Genomic DNA, 21,020 nt, shown 5'->3' on the forward strand with positions numbered 1-21,020 from the left:
TAACCTAGTCTACTTTACATAATATAACATATCACTAACAAACTGCTATTATACATTATAACCTAGTCTACTTTACATAATATAACATCTACATATCACTAACAACCCACTATTATACATTATAACCTAGTCTACTTTACATAATATAACAACTACATATCACTAACAACCCACTACTATACATTATAACCTAGTCTACTTTACATAATATAACATCTACATATCACTAACAACCCACTACTATACATTATAACCTAGTCTACTTTACATAATATAACATCTACATATCACTAACAACCCACTACTATACATTATAACCTAGTCTACTTTACATAATATAACATATCACTAACTTGATGCATAAAACCTTTCTGAATGGATCAATGATTTCCTCCTCAGATCAATCATGTCCGTTTTAGCCCTTCTGTCTACATTCTCAGATACGTTTAGAAAATAACAGATTGAAAGACAATAAATAGCCACTTTTCATTAATAAAAATAAGTGTGAGACATGACCTTGTGTTGCTGTACTGTCTATAACTACCTTAACAAACAGTGACTTATTATTATTATTGTTGCTGTACTGTCTATAACTACCTTAATAAACAGTGACTTATTATTATTATTGTTATTGTTGCTGTAATGTCTATAACTACCTTAACAAACTGTGACTTATTATTATTATTATTATTATTGTTATTATTGTTGCTGTAATGTCTATAACTACCTTAACAAACAGTGACTTATTATTATTATTGTTGCTGTACTGTCTAGAACTACCTTATCAAACTGTGACTTATTATTATTAGAGACAGTTGCCATGGAGATGAAATGTCACAACTACATATTCATGTGATGCATTACATCTTCTGACTGTTTCTATGTCTGTTAGTAATTGTTTTATAAGAGATAGTTAATAAATGAGAACAATTGACATTCAGTAATTAGTTGTCACCATATTAACCACAACCAACATGTTGGATCTCTGTTTAGGGGTCAGTTCTCTAAAATGAGTCTCTCTGGGGAGAGAGAGGAGGGGGGCCCTGCCTCTAAAATGAGTCTCTCTGAGGAGAGAGAGGAGGGGGGCCCTGCCTCTAAAATGAGTCTCTCTGGGGAGAGAGAGGAGGGAAGCCCTGCCTCTAAAATGAGTCTCTCTGGGGAGAGAGAGGAGGGGGGCCCTGCCTCTAAAATGAGTCTCTCTGAGGAGAGAGAGGAGGGGGGCCCTGCCTCTAAAATGAGTCTCTCTGGGGAGAGAGAGGAGGGAAGCCCTGCCTCTAAAATGAGTCTCTCTGGGGAGAGAGAGGAGGGGGGCCCTGCCTCTAAAATGAGACTGTCTGTGGAACATGACATCAAACCTAAGAGGTGAGATTGTGTTTAAAAACTATTGAGTGTTTATGTCCAAAATGCTATTTACACAGTTTTTCACCTTTGTTTTTTAATCAGAAATAGTTGTTCTTGGGTACCTTCAATTACTGTCCTCAGATTTTTATTAGTATATTTTAGATGTGTATGAAAATGAGTTTCTTCGCAAAACGCTATATATCCATTGTTTAGCTGAAATGTAATATTTGTATCCTGTATATTTGACTGTGATATGTGGTTGTCTCACCTAGATATCTTAAGATGAATGCACTTACTGTAAATCACTCTGGATAAGAGCATCTGCTAAATCAGGTTCTAGATAGAATTTTCACATGACATGACCACTTTGCCTACTCTTAATTATTGACTAATATAATGGAATGCATTTTTTTTTTACCAATTCTGATTGTTTTTACAAGCAGAATTTTTACAATATTACCGTTATATCAACACACTCTTCACACCCGTTTAACAACTCTAAATAGCTTTGGCATAGTAGGCATCAAGTCCCTTGCCAATAATGTTGCCTACAATGTTGCAACAATGTTAATTTTCATCAAACTCATATTACACCCAAGATGCCTTCAACTGCCCCATTTGTAGCCATGCCCAATTTAGGACTATTATTTAACAACGTGATGTTGCGCTCCAAAGGGAGAACTTGAAATAACATGATGTAGATAATTAATTCATCAGAAGAACAACGTGTTTATTTTACACTCTTAGAAAAGAAGTTTCCTTATAGAGCCAAAAAGGATTCTATCACTTCCTTAATATATGGAACCACTAAAAGTTCTATATATTTTTGGGTTCAGTGAACCTGTAGAGTTCTGATAACCAAAAGGCTCCTGTTTTGAGGATGGGAACCCAGCAGCGATGTGGGTCCAGTGGTCAGAACAAGTCCACCCATTTATTCCAGCACCCGGCCCGGGATTCGAACCAGCCACCGTTCAGCCATAGGTCATACAACCACAGCTCCAACTCTTTAGCCGCTGGGTGAAAACCTGAGTTAATCTTCAGAAATAAGCATGAATTAATCTGCTAAAATGAAGACAAAATGCTATGCAGACAAACATGTTATCACTTGTTTACATAAGTATTATACATAAATCATTGCCAAAAGCACAAGACTTGCTGTTGCATGTAGGTCTACATTATTAATGGATTGATCATATAGAAATATAAAACATTATTATAAACTACTACAAAGCAATTACATGTGGAACAGGAACCACTGACTCACTGCATTATTCTACAGTATTATCAAGACACCTGCTGTTAACTCTTAACTACTTAGGACAGCTCACGAGGTGTCCTAAATATCTGCTGACGAGGTGGGACTAGAGACTTCATGCATAGCTTTAATTTATACCCATAAGTGTAAACTGTCTTTATTCTCAGCACTTATACAAGCAATGTTCTACTCTGAGACACTTTGTGGGTATGGTCCCTGATCTCAACATATTGTTATAAAAAAACATAATGTTTGTTTTACATAATGATAAAAAATTAATATTACCAATGTTACCCACTGTAAAGACTGGGTTCAGTTGATTGTGTTGCACTGCTCATGTCTGTGTTCTGGAACTGTCCGCGTCCCCGTACAGAACTGTCCGCGTCCACGTTGGTGTGGCGCCAAGCCGGTTACGCGCAGAGTAGACTGAGGTGATCTTGGGGAATAACGACGGAGTTTGTTACAGTGTTGAGACACCGAAGTTTACTGTTCAATTTGCTTTTTTCTTTACGGTCAGGGACAGTGTGAGTGTAGCCAGATCTCTTTCACTCTCTATCCTTGTTTCATTTTGTGGTTCACCAGATTCATCATCGAGACGAGGGACAGACGAACGACCTGCTAACTAACCAAGCTAGTCGGTACAGCTCGGTAATCTAGCTAGCTATTCTACCAGCAGCATCCTAGTTATCCTAGCTAGTCGGTACAGCTCGGTAAGCTAGCTAGCTACTCTACCAGCAGCATCCTAGTTATCCTAGCTAGTCGGTACAGCTCGGTAAGCTAGCTAGCTACTCTACCAGCAGCATCCTAGTTATCCTGGCTAGTAGGTACAGCTCGGTAAGCTAGCTAGCTACTCTACCAGCAGCATCCTAGTTACCATAGCTACCACTACATCATCACCGGCTGTCTGCATTTCTTGTGGACCGATGGAGCTCCCCGGTTGTTTCTTCCACCTGTTAAATCCCGGTGAGGCTTCTTCCTCTCTCGTTGACGAATGCTGGCTACCTCTGTCCGGTTCTCCTCTCTTCACTAGATGGACGGTAACTTTAGTGTTTAACCCGTCTGTGTCCAAGGACCGAACTTTTGAATATTATTTTCAGGGCGCCTCAATAGCAGGTATTGAACGTCGGGTAAATAATCACTAGTCAGAAGCTCAACCACCGTAAACATTCATTATAAAATAATCTTAATATCTGATATTGCGAGTAAACAACCTCTGGAGTGCGTCTTCCAGCCCTCCAAGTAATTACATCATTCAACCCTCCCGGTTAGTAAATTTACCTCAACATCCCCCGGAGAGGCAGAGTAACGACACCAGCCTTTTAGCGGGGCTGACAGACTGACTACAACGCTCGCGTCGCTTAATGAAATTCGTTATTAAAAATGACACACTGCTCGTGCACACGTTAACTAACATCTGGAAGTCAGTTCTATTTGAGACGCAGATCACGCTGCATCTCCTCATTGGTCTCCTCATTGGTTAATAGAAGCAGGTACCCATGTGCCATCTCCTCATTGGTTTATAGAAGCAGGTACCCATGTCCCATCTCCTCATTGGTTAATAGAAGCAGGTACCATGTGCCATCTCCTCATTGGTTTATAGAAGCAGGTACCCATGTCCCATCTCCTCATTGGTTAATAGAAGCAGGTACCATGTGCCATCTCCTCATTGGTTTATAGAAGCAGGTACCCACGTGCCATCTCCTCATTGGTTTATAGAAGCAGGTACTCACATGCCATCTCCTCATTGGTTAATAGAAGCAGGTACCCACGTGCCATCTCCTCATTGGTTTATAGAAGCAGGTACCCACGTGCCATCTCCTCATTGGTTAATAGAAGCAGGTACCCACGTGCCATCTCCTCATTGGTTAATAGAAGCAGGTACCCACGTGCCATCTCCTCATTGGTTTATAGAAGCAGGTACCCACGTGCCATCTCCTCATTGGTCTCCTCATTGGTTTATAGAAGCAGGTACCCACGTGCCATCTCCTCATTGGTTTATAGAAGCAGGTACCCACGTGCCATCTCCTCATTGGTTAATAGAAGCAGGTACCCACGTGTCATCTCCTCATTGGTTTATAGAAGCAGGTACCCACGTGCCATCTCCTCATTGGTTAATAGAAGCAGGTACCCACGTGCCATCTTATTTAGCAAAAAACACAACTTAACATAAACATAACTTCTTTAAACAATAAAAGCTAATAAAAGCTAATTTACAAACGTTTCTGAAAATGGATACATAGCTTTTTGGAATGAAACTCTTCTTGAGTTTATTTTTATTTTTACAGGGACAGTGCACATTAATCAACGTTTCAGTAAAAGTGCCGGTTTTAGCCAGCCGGCTAATTTTCAACCGCAGTCCCTGGGCAGGTTATTAAAAACAATTACAATATAGACAATAGCAACATAGAACAAGCAAGACATAGCAACATAGGACAAGCAAGACATAACATACAGACAGAGCAACATAGGACAAGCAAGACATAGCATACAGACAGAGCAACATAGGACAAGCAAGACGTAGCATACAGACAGAGCAACATAGAACAAAAAGCAGCAAGACAAAATTCATAAAAGCAACAAGACAAAATTCATAAAAGCAACAAAGTGTTTCCACACCTCACAAGCTACAGACAACAGACAACATGGAAAGCGGCAACACACAGCTAGGGACCATGTTCACAAATCTTATCTTATGTTTCCCCATCTGAGCTCAGAGTAGATAAGAGATGTAATGTTTGTCTCTGTTGTGTTGAAGACCAATCCAGCAGGAGAGACCAGCCTCCCCTGTTCCCAGCTGTGTGTCCATGAAGAGTGACCGGTCTATGCGTCTACCTATAGAGTTTAGAGAGGGAGACTTTTCTACTGAACAAAGGTAAGAAGAACTCATGGGTCCTGGTCAGTGAGTTAAACAACACTGTCTCTAGTCATTTCTTCTCTCCCACCTTCCCATTTATTGTTGTTGTTTTCATAATCCATAGGCTCATCCTTTTGTCCATTTTCATAGTCCTAAAACGATATTAAACAAACACAACACTCCTGTGTGTGTGTGTGTGTGTGTGTGTGTGTGTGTGTGTGTGTGTGTGTGTGTGTGTGTGTGTGTGTGTGTGTGTGTGTGTGTGTGTGTGTGTGTGTGTGTGTGTGTGTGTGTGTGTGTGTGTGTGTGTGTGCGTGTGTGTGTGTGTGTGTGTGCGCTCCCTGGGTGAGGAGATGTAACCTCCATCCTGATTGCCTAGTCACTTTTTCCCCGAACTACAAGTACATATTACCTCAACTACCTGGTACCCTGCACATTGACTCAGTACTGGTTCTCCTTATAGCCTCATTATTACCTCAACTATCTGGTACACTGCACATTGGCTCAGTACTCAGTACTGGTACTCCTTATAGTGTCATTATTACCTCAACTACCTGGTACCCTGCACATTGACTGGTACTCCTTATAGTGTCATTATTAGCTCAACTACCTGGTACCCTGCACATTGACTCAGTACTGGTACTCCTTATAGTCTCATTATTACCTCAACTGCCTGGTACCCTGCACATAGACTCAGTACTCAGTACTGGTACTCCTTATAGTCTCATTATTACCTCAACTACCTGGTACCCTGCACATTGACTCAGTACTGATACTCCTTATAGCCTCATTATTACCTCAACTACCTGGTACCCTGCACATTGACTCAGTACTGGTTCTCCTTATAGTCTCATTATTACCTCAACTACCTGGTACCCTGCACATTGACTCAGTACTGGTACTCCTTATAGTCTCATTATTACCTCAACTACCTGGTACCCTGCACATTGACTCAGTACTGGTACTCCTTATAGTCTCATTATTACCTCAACTACCTGGTACCCTGCACATTGACTCAGTACTGGTACTCCTTATAGTCTCATTATTACCTCAACTACCTGGTACCCTGCACATTGACTCAGTACTGGTTCTCCTTATAGTCTCATTATTACCTCAACTACCTGGTACCCTGCACATTGACTCAGTACTGGTACTCCTTATAGTCTCATTATTACCACAACTACCTGGTACCCTGCACATTGACTCAGTACTGGTACTCCTTATAGTCTCATTATTACCTCAACTACCTGGTACCCCGCACATTGACTCAGTACTGGTACTCCTTATAGTCTCATTATTACCTCAACTACCTGGTACCCTGCACATTGACTCAGTACTGGTACTCCTTATAGTCTCATTATTACCTCAACTACCTGGTACCCTGCACATTGACTCAGTACTGGTACTCCTTATAGCCTCATTATTACCTCAACTACCTGGTACCCTGCACATTGACTCAGTACTGGTACTCCTTATAGTCTCATTATTACCTCAACTACCTGGTACCCTGCACATTGACTCAGTACTGGTTCTCCTTATAGTCTCATTATTACCTCAACTACCTGGTACCCTGCACATTGACTCAGTACTGGTACTCCTTATAGTCTCATTATTACCACAACTACCTGGTACCCTGCACATTGACTCAGTACTGGTTCTCCTTATACTCTCATTATTACCTCAACTACCTGGTACCCTGCACATTGACTCAGTACTGGTACTCCTTATAGTCTCATTATTACCTCAACTACCTGGCACCCTGCACATTGACTCAGTACTGGTACTCCTTATAGTCTCATTATTACCTCAACTACCTGGTACCCTGCACATTGACTCAGTACTGGTACTCCTTATAGTCTCATTATTACCTCATCTACCTGGTACCCTGCACATTGACTCAGTACTGGTTCTCCTTATAGTCTCATTATTACCTCAACTACCTGGTACCCTGCACATTGACTCAGTACTGGTTCTCCTTATAGTCTCATTATTAACTCAACTACCTGGTACCCTGCACACTGACTCAGTACTGGTAGTCCTTATAGCCTCATTATTCCGGTCGGTAACATTTGAGACTGAGGCAAATATATAGCATTTTGCGAAAAAAAAAACATGATTATTTGTCTCTCTGAAATGAAGACATCAAGTGATTTTAAACAAATACATATCTGTACATATCAATCCCATACCATGATTAGATAGTGAAAAAACACCAATCTCTTTCAGAAATGCTTTAAACAATAAAAGCTAATTTACTAACATTTCTGAAAAGTGATATATATCATTTTGGAATGAAACTCTTCTTATGTTTCCCCATCTGAGCTCAGAGTAGATGAGAGATGTAATGTTTGTCTCTGTTGTGTTGAAGACCAATCCAGCAGGAGAGACCAGCCTCCCCTGTTCCCAGCTGTGTGTCCATGAAGAGTGACTGGTCTATGGGTCTACCTATAGAGTTTAGAGAGGGAGACTTTTCTACTGAACAAAGGTAAGAAGAACTCATGGGTCCTGGTCAGTGAGTTAAACAACACTGTCTCTAGTCATTTCTCCTCTCCCATTCTCCCATTTATTGTTGTTGTTTTCATAATCCATAGGCTAATAATTTTGTCCATTTTCATAGTCTTAAAACAATATTAAACAAACACCACATTCCCTCGTGTGTGTGTGTTTGTGTGTGTGTGTGTGTGCGTGTGTGTGAGTGTGAGTGAGTGCGTGTGTGTGTGTGTACTCCCTGGACGAGGAGATGTAATCTCATGTTTTGTCCACAGAAACCAACAGGAGAGATCAGAGTCAGAGATTCTCAGTGGTCAGTCTTCCCAGAGTCATCAAACAGACCTGGCCTCCATATTCAGTGTATGTGGTCCTGTTATGTACATTTGTTTTTGTTTACCTCAAGTGAAGTTGATCTGTCAATCATTCATTAATGTGTTAATGAGAAAGCATTTATTCTCTTGCTTAACTTATTTACTTGTTTTATTTCAGATGCTTGAAGAGAAAATTATGACATTTGTGAAGAACGAGCTGAAGACGTTCAAGAGGATTCTTAGTCCAGAACTCCCAGAAGGCTTTGAGAGTCAGAAGCAGCATAAGGAAGTGGTGGATGCTGAAGATGAGAAGCAGGAGAGCAGTGCCAGAGAGGGGGCTCTGAAGATCACACTGCACGTCCTGAGGAAAATGAACCAGAAGGAGCTTGCTGACACACTGGAGAAATGTAAGATCTGTCTGCCTCATGTTGAATGATGTTTTATAACATTTTAAAGCTGTAGCTAAAGTACAGCTAAAGTAGCTGTGTAACTCAATGATATTGTAGCAGCCTTAACACAACACCTAGTGACCTCATCAAGTAGCAGCAGGGATGTGTTGTGGTGATTAATTTAGAGAGAGAGACAACATTAATAATACCATCAATAATACCAATAATAATATAATCAGTCACACCAGTCTGTAATGCATTATGAAAACATTTACACATTTATACAGCCAGTTAAGAGAATAAATTATTATAATGTACAACTTTATAACAGTCCTACAATACTGTAGGCATTAAAACAGATTAATATTAATATCCTCTGTGTTATTTCTTCATTCAGATGAGTTTGCTGTGATTTGCCAACGTGAACTCAAATCTAATCTAAAGAAGAAGTTTCAATGTGTATTTGAGGGGATCGCTAAACAAGGAAACCCAACACTTCTCAATAAGATCTACACAGAGCTCTACATCACAGAGGGTGGAACAGGAGAGGTCAATAATGAACATGAGCTGAGACAGATTGAGACAACAACCAGGAAACAAGCAAGACCAGAGACTGCAATCAAATGTAATGACATCTTCAAGCCCTTAACTGGACAAGACAAACCTATCAGAACTGTGCTGACAAAGGGAGTCGCTGGCATTGGAAAAACAGTCTCTGTGCAGAAGTTCATTCTGGACTGGGCTGAAGGAAAAGCAAATCAGGATGTCCAATTTGTATTTTCATTCCCTTTTCGGGAGCTGAATTTGATGAAAGAGGACAAACACACTTTCATTGAACTTCTCAAACACTTCTCAATGGAAACCAAACAATCAGGAATCTCCAACTACAACAAGTACAAAGTTCTGTTCATCTTTGACGGTCTGGATGAGTGCCGACTGCCCCTAGACTTCCAGAAGAACAAGATCTGTTGGGACGTCACAGAGTCAACCTCAGTGGATGTTCTGCTGACAAATCTCATCAAGGGAAATCTGCTTCCCTCTGCTCTCCTCTGGATAACTACCCGACCTGCAGCAGCCAATAAGATCCCTTCAGGGTGTGTTGACCAGGTGACAGAGGTACGAGGGTTCAATGACCCACAGAAGGAGGAGTACTTCAGGAAGAGATTCAGTGATGAGGACCTGGCCAGCAGAATCATCTCACACATAAAGACATCAAGGAGCCTCCACATCATGTGCCACATTCCAGTCTTCTGTTGGATTTCTGCAACAGTCCTTGAACACATGCTGGAACATAAGAGAGAAGAGATTCCCAAGACTCTGACTGAGATGTACACACACCTTGTGGTGTTTCACACCAAACAGAAGAATGAAAAGTATCTTGGGAAAGAAGAGACAGATCCACACTGGAATAAAGAGAGCATTCTGTCACTGGGAAAACTGGCTTTTCAACAGCTTGTGAAGGGCAATCTGATTTTCTATGAAGAAGACCTGAAAGAGTCTGGCATTGATGTCAATGAAGCCTCAGTGTACTCAGGATTGTGCACACAGCTCTTTAAAGAGGAATGTGGGCTGTACCAGGACAAGGTGTACTGCTTTGTTCATCTGAGCATTCAGGAGTTTCTGGCTGCTGTATATGTGTTCCTCTCATTCATCAACAACAATGAGAATCTAATGGACGAACTGAAAACAACGTCCAGGAACCTTTCTGTGAGGATCAAACAAAGGCGTAAAGTTGCTTTCTACAGGAGTGCTGTGGATAAAGCCTTACAAAGTGAGACGGGAAACCTGGACCTTTTCCTCCGCTTCCTTCTGGGCCTCTCACTGGAGTCCAATCAGAAGCACTTACGAGGTCTCCTGACAAAGACAAGAAGCAGCTCACAGAGCCATGAAGAAACAGTCAAGTACATCAAGGAGAAGATCAGGGAGAATCTCTCTCCAGAGAGGAGCATCAATCTGTTCCACTGTCTGAATGAACTGAATGACCATTCTCTAGTGGAGGAGATCCAAAGATACCTGAGATCAGGAAGTCTCTCAAAACCCAACCTGTCACCTGCACAGTGGTCAGCTCTGGTCTTTGTGTTGCTGACTTCAGAAAAGGAGCTGGATGTGTTTGACCTGAAGAAATACTCCAGATCAGAGGAAGGTCTTCTGAGGCTGCTGCCAGTGGTCAAAGCCTCCAGAGCTGTTCTGTGAGTAAATAAAATGACATATAAGAACTAATCATCAGGAAGAAAGATTAAGTTTAGAGAAAAATATGTATTATAATATGTATATACTATTATATTGAAAAACATATTGAATAAATGCATTGATTTTCATATTAGTATACCAATATGACTTATTTGAGAGAAAACATACTGAATAAATGCATAGATTCTTACATTATTACAACATTGTGACCATACAATAATTGGAGATGGAAGATGAATCTATATGTTGTTTGAGAGAATAAACCAAATGCATCTCCCATTGTCCTTCTACACTACTGGTGTTAAATGAACAGTGTGTTTGTGAAGTCATGATGATCTCTTTGTCAGGCTGTCAGGCTGTGGAGTCACAGAGGAAGGCTGTGCTTCTCTGGTCTCAGCTCTGGAGTCAAACCCCTCACACCTGAGAGAGCTGGATCTGAGTAACAACGACCTGAAGGATTCAGGAGTGAAGCTGCTCTCTGCTGGACTGGAGAATCCCCACTGTAAACTGGAGACTCTGAGGTCAGTATTCCTGTAGTTGGTCAACAAGTGATAACTGTTCACCAGATCCACATGTGTTTACCAGACAGACATTGTCCACAACATATGTGTTTAAATTTGGTTTGTTTGTCTTGGTTGTGTTTTAGATTATATTTTTCCTAATAGAAACTAAATGGTGAATAATGTCCTCTCATTTTGGAGTCACTTCACTTGTATTGTCAGTAAGAATAGAAGATGTTTCTGAACACTTCTACATTCATGTGGATGCTACTATGATGATGAATAATCAGGAATGAATCAAGAATAATGATGAATGAGAAAGTTACAGAGGCACAAAGATCAGACCCCCTCTGTTATTGGTAATGGTGAGAGGTTAGCATGTTTTGTTGTAGCCTCTGTTATTGGTAATGGTGAGAGGTTAGCATGTTTTGTTGTATCCTCTGTTATTGGTAATGGTGAGAGGTTAGCATGTTTTGTTGTAGCCTCTGTTATTGGTCATGGTGAGAGGTTAGCATGTTTTGTTGTAGTCTCTGTTATTGGTCATGGTGAGAGGTTAGCATGTTTTGTTGTAGACTATGTTATTGGTAATGGTGAGAGGTTAGCATGTGTTGTTGTAGACTATGTTATTGGTAATGGTGAGAGGTTAGCATGTTTTGTTGTAGCCTCTGTTATTGGTAATGGTTAGAGGTTAGCATGTGTTGTTGTAGCCTCTGTTATTGGTAATGGTGAGAGGTTAGCATGTTTTGTTGTAGACTAAGTTATTGGTAATGGTGAGAGGTTAGCATGTTTTGTAGTAGACTAAGTTATTGGTAATGGTGAGAGGTTAGCATGTTTTATTGTCGTCTCTGTCATTGGTAATGGTGAGAGGTTAGCATGTTTTGTTGTAGTCTCTGTTATTGGTAATGTGAGAGGTTAACATGTTTTGTTGGAGCCTCTGTTATTGGTCATGGTGAGAGGTTAACATGTTTTGTTGTAGCCTCTGTTATAGGTAATGGTGAGAGGTTCGCATGTTTTGTTGTATCCTCTGTTATTGGTAATGTGAGAGGTTAACATGTTTTGTTGTAGTTTCTATTATTGGTATTGGTGAGAGGTTAGCATGTTTTGTTGTAGCCTCTGTTATTGGTCATGGTGAGATGTTAGCATGTTTTGTTGTAGCCTATGTAACTTTCTCATTCATTATTATTCATGATTCAGTCATGATATTTCTTATTTGTTTTATTCATGGCATCATCAGGATTAATTTATTATTGTTTAGAAACATGTTATCTACTCTCTTAGACAGAACATTTCTCCACTCATCATGCACCATTTTATTATTGCTCAAAACACAACCAAAATCCAAACAAACTGCAAATGCAACCAACGAGTTCATGACCAAATACTAAACGTTGACTTCTTTAATACACTATAAGTAAATTGGTAGATTACTTATGTCTTCTACTAATGTGGAGACTGGAAACATAGTTTTTACATTTTTAATCGTGAAACAGATATGTATTAAAATATCCTCAAATAAAAGGTGACATTATATACTGTCACCTCATATGAAACATTTGATCTGAAATCCAAAATGCTGGAGTATAGAGACACATTTAAAATGTTAGCTTCACTGTCTAAATAGATATGGTGTGGACTGTATACTCAATACAATCTAAATCTGATACCTCACTGTCTAAATAGATATGGTGTGGACTGTATACTCAATACAATCTAAATCTGATTCTTCACTGTCTGTCTTCTGACTGATTCTGCTTTTTAAACTGGTCTGGTCAGTCTACTCACATATTTGTACAATACATTTTTCTATCTGCAGGCAATACTTTGATCATTTGTTATTTCTAATAATGAAACATTCATTTATAAATAGATATGGCAGGTTTCAGGACACAGATATATCTGAATAGTTTTTACATCTGAATATTTAAAAAAATATACTGCCACGATTTTCACCACCTAAGAATGTTTCTATCACAAATGAACCGTGAAGCAATACTAAACAACTAAACATAGAATAACAACTCACAAATAAACCAAGAAATATTGTTCCCAATCGGAGACAACGATAAACAGCTGCCTCTGAGTGAGAACCAATCCAGGCAACCATAGACATATAAACACCTAGACTAGCCAAACCCCATAGATGTACAAAAACTAAACAAGCCCTCGTCACACCCTGACCTAACTAAAATAATAAAGAAAACAAAGTTAACTAAGGTCAGGGCAGACATCTGCAGGCAACACTTTGATCATTTGTCAATTATAATAATGATACATTCATTTATAAATAGATATGGCAGGTTTCAGGACACTGATGTATCTGAATATGTTGAAAAAATATACTGCCACTATTTTCACCACCAAAGAATATCAGTGTGATTTTAACATGATTTGACTCTTTGCAGGCTGTCAGGCTGTCTAGTCACAGAGGAAGGCTGTGCTTCTCTGGTCTCAGCTCTGAGGTCAAACCCCTCACACCTGAGAGAGCTGGACCTGAGAAACAATGACCTGAAGGATTCAGGAGTGAAGCTGCTCTCTGCTGGACTGGGGAATCCCCACTGTAAACTGGAGACTCTGAGGTCAGTATTCCTGTAGTTGGTCAACAAGTGATAACTGTTCACCAGATCCACATGTGTTTACCAGACACACATTGTCCACACCATATGTGTTTGGACAGTGAAGCTTACAGTTTTAAATGTGGTGCTCTGCTCCAGCATTTTGGATTTGAGATATAATGTTTCATATTAATTGACTGTAGAATGTCACCTTTTATTTAAAGGTATTTTCATACATATATATTTTACAGTTTATAAAATAAAAAACTTTATGTATCTAGTTCTCCCATTTGAAAAAGTCATAAATTATTTTTGTCAAAAGTTTAGTATTTGGTCCCATATTCCATGCCAACAGTGATTACATCAAGCTTATGATTCTACTAACTTGTTGAATTCATTTGCAGTTTGTCTTGGTTGTGTTTTAGATGTTTTCTTAATAGAAACTGAATGGTGAATAATGTCCTGTCATTTTGGAGTCACTTCACTTGTATTGTCAGTAAGAATAGAAGATGTTTCTGAACACTTCTACATTCATGTGGATGCTACTATGATGATGAATAATCAGGAATGAATAGAGAATAATGATGAATGAGAAAGTTACAGAGGCAGAAAGATCAGACCCCCTCTGTTATTGGTAATGGTGAGAGTTTAGCATGTTTTGTTGTATCCTCTGTTATTGGTAATGGTGAGAGGTTAGCATGTTTTGTTGTATCCTCTGTTATTGGTAATGGTGAGAGATTAGCATGTTTTGTTGTATCCTCTGTTATTGGTAATGGTGAGAGGTTAGCATGTTTTGTTGTAGTCTCTGTTATTGGTAATGGTGAGAGGTTAGCATGTTTTGTTGTATCCTCTGTTATTGGTAATGGTGAGAGGTTAGCATGTTTTGTTGTATCCTCTGTTATTGGTAATGGTGAGAGTTTAGCATGTTTTGTTGTCGTCTCTGTTATTGGTAATGGTGAGAGTTTAGCATGTTTTGTGGAAGCCTCTGATATTGGTAATGGTGAGAGGTTAGCATGTTTTGTTGTAGCCTCTGTTATTGGTAATGGTGAGAGGTTAGTATGTGTTGTTGTAGTCTCTGTTATTGGTAATGGTGAGAGGTTAGCATGTTTTGTTGTAGTCTCTGTTATTGGTAATGGTGAGAGGTTAGTATGTTTTGTTGTAGTCTCTGTTATTGGTAATGGTGAGAGTTTAGCATGTTTTGTGGAAGCCTCTGATATTGGTAATGGTGAGAGGTTAGCATGTTTTGTTGTAGCCTCTGTTATTGGTAATGGTGAGAGGTTAGTATGTGTTGTTGTAGTCTCTGTTATTGGTAATGGTGAGAGGTTAGCATGTTTTGTTGTAGTCTCTGTTATTGGTAATGGTGAGAGGTTAGTATGTTTTGTTGTAGTCTCTGTTATTGGTAATGGTGAGAGGTTAGTATGTTTTGTTGTAGTCTCTGTTATTGGTAATGGTGAGAGTTTAGCATGTTTTGTTGTAGCCTCTGTTATTGGTAATGGTGAGAGGTTAGTATGTGTTGTTGTAGTCTCTGTTATTGGTAATGGTGAGAGGTTAGCATGTTTTGTTGTAGTCTCTGTTATTGGTAATGGTGAGAGGTTAGTATGTTTTGTTGTAGTCTCTGTTATTGGTAATGGTGAGAGGTTAGTATGTTTTGTTGTAGTCTCTGTTATTGGTATTGGTGAGAGGTTAGTATGTTTTGTTGTATCCTCTGTTATTGGTAATGGTGAGAGGTTAGTATGTTTTGTTGTAGTCTCTGTTATTGGTAATGGTGAGAGGTTAGCATGTTTTGTTGTAGTCTCTGTTATTGGTAATGGTGAGAGGTTAGTATGTTTTGTTGTAGTCTCTGTTATTGGTAATGGTGAGAGGTTAGTATGTTTTGTTGTAGTCTCTGTTATTGGTATTGGTGAGAGGTTAGTATGTTTTGTTGTATCCTCTGTTATTGGTAATGGTGAGAGGTTAGTATGTTTTGTTGTAGTCTCTGTTATTGGTAATGGTGAGAGGTTAGCATGTTTTGTTGTAGCCTCTGTTATTGGTAATGGTGAGAGGTTAGTATGTTTAGTTGTAGCCTCTGTTATTGGTAATGGTGAGAGGTTAGCATGTTTTGTTGTAGCCTCTGTTATTGGTAATGGTGAGAGGTTAGCATGTTTTGTTGTAGCCTCTGTTATTGGTAATGGTGAGAGGTTAGCATGTTTTGTTGTAGTCTCTGTTATTGGTAATGGTGAGAGGTTAGCATGTTTTGTTGTAGTCTCTGTTATTGGTAATGGTGAGAGGTTAGTATGTTTTGTTGTAGTCTCTGTTATTGGTAATGGTGAGAGGTTAGTATGTTTTGTTGTAGTCTCTGTTATTGGTATTGGTGAGAGGTTAGTATGTTTTGTTGTATCCTCTGTTATTGGTAATGGTGAGAGGTTAGTATGTTTTGTTGTAGTCTCTGTTATTGGTAATGGTGAGAGGTTAGCATGTTTTGTTGTAGTCTCTGTTATTGGTAATGGTGAGAGGTTAGTATGTTTTGTTGTAGTCTCTGTTATTGGTAATGGTGAGAGGTTAGTATGTTTTGTTGTAGTCTCTGTTATTGGTATTGGTGAGAGGTTAGTATGTTTTGTTGTATCCTCTGTTATTGGTAATGGTGAGAGGTTAGTATGTTTTGTTGTAGTCTCTGTTATTGGTAATGGTGAGAGGTTAGCATGTTTTGTTGTAGCCTCTGTTATTGGTAATGGTGAGAGGTTAGCATGTTTTGTTGTAGCCTCTGTTATTGGTAATGGTGAGAGGTTAGCATGTTTTGTTGTAGTCTCTGTTATTGGTAATGGTGAGAGGTTAGCATGTGTTGTTGTATCCTCTGTTATTGGTAATGGTGAGAGGTTAGTATGTTTTGTTGTAGTCTCTGTTATTGGTAATGGTGAGAGGTTAGCATGTTTTGTTGTAGTCTCTGTTATTGGTAATGGTGAGAGGTTAGTATGTTTTGTTGTAGTCTCTGTTATTGGTAATGGTGAGAGGTTAGTATGTTTTGTTGTAGTCTTTGTTATTGGTATTGGTGAGAGGTTAGTATGTTTTGTTGTATCCTCTGTTATTGGTAATGGTGAGAGGTTAGTATGTTTTGTTGTAGTCTCTGTTATTGGTAATGGTGAGAGGTTAGCATGTTTTGTTGTAGCCTCTGTTATTGGTAATGGTGAGAGGTTAGTATGTTTAGTTGTAGCCTCTGTTATTGGTAATGGTGAGAGGTTAGCATGTTTTGTTGTAGCCTCTGTTATTGGTAATGGTGAGAGGTTAGCATGTTTTGTTGTAGCCTCTGTTATTGGTAATGGTGAGAGGTTAGAAAGTTTTGTTGTAGTCTCTGTTATTGGTAATGGTGAGAGGTTAGCATGTTTTGTTGTAGTCTCTGTTATTGGTAATGGTGAGAGGTTAGTATGTTTTGTTGTAGTCTCTGTTATTGGTAATGGTGAGAGGTTAGTATGTTTTGTTGTAGTCTCTGTTATTGGTAATGGTGAGAGGTTAGCATGTTTTGTTGTATCCTCTGTTATTGGTAATGGTGAGAGGTTAGCATGTTTTGTTGTATCCTCTGTTATTGGTAATGGTGAGAGTTTAGCATGTTTTGTTGTCGTCTCTGTTATTGGTAATGGTGAGAGTTTAGCATGTTTTGTGGAAGCCTCTGATATTGGTAATGGTGAGAGGTTAGCATGTTTTGTTGTAGCCTCTGTTATTGGTAATGGTGAGAGGTTAGTATGTTTTGTTGTAGTCTCTGTTATTGGTAATGGTGAGAGGTTAGCATGTTTTGTTGTAGTCTCTGTTATTGGTAATGGTGAGAGGTTAGTATGTTTTGTTGTAGTCTCTGTTATTGGTAATGGTGAGAGGTTAGTATGTTTTGTTGTAGTCTCTGTTATTGGTAATGGTGAGAGTTTAGCATGTTTTGTTGTAGCCTCTGTTATTGGTAATGGTGAGAGGTTAGTATGTGTTGTTGTAGTCTCTGTTATTGGTAATGGTGAGAGGTTAGCATGTTTTGTTGTAGTCTCTGTTATTGGTAATGGTGAGAGGTTAGTATGTTTTGTTGTAGTCTCTGTTATTGGTAATGGTGAGAGGTTAGTATGTTTTGTTGTAGTCTCTGTTATTGGTATTGGTGAGAGGTTAGTATGTTTTGTTGTATCCTCTGTTATTGGTAATGGTGAGAGGTTAGTATGTTTTGTTGTAGTCTCTGTTATTGGTAATGGTGAGAAGTTAGCATGTTTTGTTGTAGTCTCTGTTATTGGTAATGGTGAGAGGTTAGTATGTTTTGTTGTAGTCTCTGTTATTGGTAATGGTGAGAGGTTAGTATGTTTTGTTGTAGTCTCTGTTATTGGTATTGGTGAGAGGTTAGTATGTTTTGTTGTATCCTCTGTTATTGGTAATGGTGAGAGGTTAGTATGTTTTGTTGTAGTCTCTGTTATTGGTAATGGTGAGAGGTTAGCATGTTTTGTTGTAGCCTCTGTTATTGGTAATGGTGAGAGGTTAGTATGTTTAGTTGTAGCCTCTGTTATTGGTAATGGTGAGAGGTTAGCATGTTTTGTTGTAGCCTCTGTTATTGGTAATGGTGAGAGGTTAGCATGTTTTGTTGTAGCCTCTGTTATTGGTAATGGTGAGAGGTTAGCATGTTTTGTTGTAGTCTCTGTTATTGGTAATGGTGAGAGGTTAGCATGTTTTGTTGTAGTCTCTGTTATTGGTAATGGTGAGAGGTTAGTATGTTTTGTTGTAGTCTCTGTTATTGGTAATGGTGAGAGGTTAGTATGTTTTGTTGTAGTCTCTGTTATTGGTATTGGTGAGAGGTTAGTATGTTTTGTTGTATCCTCTGTTATTGGTAATGGTGAGAGGTTAGTATGTTTTGTTGTAGTCTCTGTTATTGGTAATGGTGAGAGGTTAGCATGTTTTGTTGTAGTCTCTGTTATTGGTAATGGTGAGAGGTTAGTATGTTTTGTTGTAGTCTCTGTTATTGGTAATGGTGAGAGGTTAGTATGTTTTGTTGTAGTCTCTGTTATTGGTATTGGTGAGAGGTTAGTATGTTTTGTTGTATCCTCTGTTATTGGTAATGGTGAGAGGTTAGTATGTTTTGTTGTAGTCTCTGTTATTGGTAATGGTGAGAGGTTAGCATGTTTTGTTGTAGCCTCTGTTATTGGTAATGGTGAGAGGTTAGTATGTTTAGTTGTAGCCTCTGTTATTGGTAATGGTGAGAGGTTAGCATGTTTTGTTGTAGCCTCTGTTATTGGTAATGGTGAGAGGTTAGCATGTTTTGTTGTAGTCTCTGTTATTGGTAATGGTGAGAGGTTAGCATGTTTTGTTGTAGTCCCTTATTGTTTTCTTTCATTATTATTCATGATGACAGAATGTCACACTTTATTTGAAAGGACACTGATATATCTAAACATTTAAAAAAAATATAAAAAATATATCTTGCCGCTGTTTTCACCACCAAAGAATATCAGTGTGGTTTTAATATGATTTGACTCTTTGCAGGCTGTCAGGCTGTCTAGTCACAGAGGAAGGCTGTGCTTCTCTGGTCTCAGCTCTGAGGTCAAACCCCTCACACCTGAGAGAGCTGGACCTGAGCTACAATCACCCAGGAGACTCAGGAGTCAGACTGCTCTCTGCTGGACTGGAGGATCCACACTGCAGACTGGAGAAACTCAAGTATGTAGAGGGTTTATGTCAATGTTCATATCAGACATGTTGGACTTATCAGGCTGGTTAAGACAAACATTCTGACCACCACTTGGACAAAGTTACATGTTGACTGTGTGTGTGTGTGTGTGTCCTGTGAGTGTGTAACATAACGTATGCAAATCATAATAGTGAAAAAGTAACAATGAGAACGAAAAACCACAGACAACTATATTACCGTCAAACACTCAGGGTTTATTTTTAAACACATGGTAAAGGGGCTGAGCTGGAAAGAAACAAATATCCCACAACACCCCTAAACTAGACTAGCCTACTACTATACAGCTAACTAACTAACCAAAAACACCCCTAAACTAGACTAGCCTACTACTATACAGCTAACTAACTAACCAACAACACCCCTAAACTAGACTAGTCTACTACTATACAGCTAACTAACTAACTAACCAAAAACACCCCTAAACTAGACTAGCCTGTTACTACACAGCTAATTAACTAACCAAAAACACCCTTAAACTAGACTAGCCTGCTACTATACAGCTAACTAACTAACCAAAAACACCCCTAAACTAGACTAGCCTACTACTATACAGCTAAGTAACTAACCAAAAACACCCTTAAACTAGACTAGCCTGCTACTACACAGCTAATTAACTAACCAAAAACACCCTTAAACTAGACTAGCCTGCTACTATACAGCTAAGTAACTAACCAAAAACACCCCTAAACTAGACTAGCCTACTACTATACAGCTAACTAACTAACTAACCAAAAACACCCCTAAACTAGACTAGCCTACTACTATACAGCTAACTAACTAACCAAAAACACCCCTAAACTAGACTAGCCTACTACTATACAGCTAACTAACTAACCAAAAACACCCTTAAACTAGACTAGCCTGCTACTATACAGCTAACTAACTAACCAAAAACACCCCTAAACTAGACTAGCCTACTACTATACAGCTAACTAACTAACCAAAAACACCCCTAAACTAGACTAGCCTACTACTATACAGCTAACTAACTAACCAAAAACACCCCTAAACTATGTCAATGTTCGTATCAGAACTGAACCATGTTGAAATGTAAACACTCAACTATCACTTTTAAACGCCTGAATCAGAACAACTGTAACAGAGGAGGCCAAACAGCAGAACAGCCAATAGTGTCCTTAGACTTATCAGGTGTGTGTGTGTGTGTGTGTGTGTGTGTGTGTGTGTGTGTGTGTGTGTGTGTGTGTGTGTGTGTGTGTGTGTGTGTGTGTGTGTGTGTGTGTGTGTGTGTGTGTGTGTGTGTGTGTGTGTGTGTGTGTGTGTGTGTGTGTGTGTGTGTGTGTGTGTGTGTGTGTGTGTGTGTGTGTGTGTGTGTGAGTTCAGGTGTATCCCTCAATGACTGTCTGTTCTTCTGCTTACCGCTACAGTGTGGAACATGGTGGAGAGAACACAATGAAACCTGGACTTAGAAAATGTGAGTGTTGACTGCTGTGAAGAATATGA

General features: G+C 39.2%; 1 protein-coding gene across 1 annotated transcript in view; it reads left to right on the plus strand.

The window, feature by feature from the left end:
• Positions 1-21,020, plus strand: part of LOC135553887 (NLR family CARD domain-containing protein 3-like) — a 30,764-nt gene that overhangs the window by 7,901 nt on the left and 1,843 nt on the right. The window contains 10 exon segments of the mRNA XM_064985813.1: positions 994-1,362; positions 5,352-5,468; positions 7,819-7,935; positions 8,216-8,300; positions 8,430-8,658; positions 9,038-10,829; positions 11,178-11,355; positions 13,725-13,906; positions 19,355-19,528; positions 20,945-20,991. Coding sequence (XP_064841885.1) covers positions 994-1,362; positions 5,352-5,468; positions 7,819-7,935; positions 8,216-8,300; positions 8,430-8,658; positions 9,038-10,829; positions 11,178-11,355; positions 13,725-13,906; positions 19,355-19,528; positions 20,945-20,991 — 3,290 coding nt within the window.

The sequence above is a fragment of the Oncorhynchus masou genome, chromosome 14 (assembly GCF_036934945.1).
Source record: "Oncorhynchus masou masou isolate Uvic2021 chromosome 14, UVic_Omas_1.1, whole genome shotgun sequence".
In the NCBI taxonomy this organism is placed as follows: domain Eukaryota; kingdom Metazoa; phylum Chordata; class Actinopteri; order Salmoniformes; family Salmonidae; genus Oncorhynchus; species Oncorhynchus masou.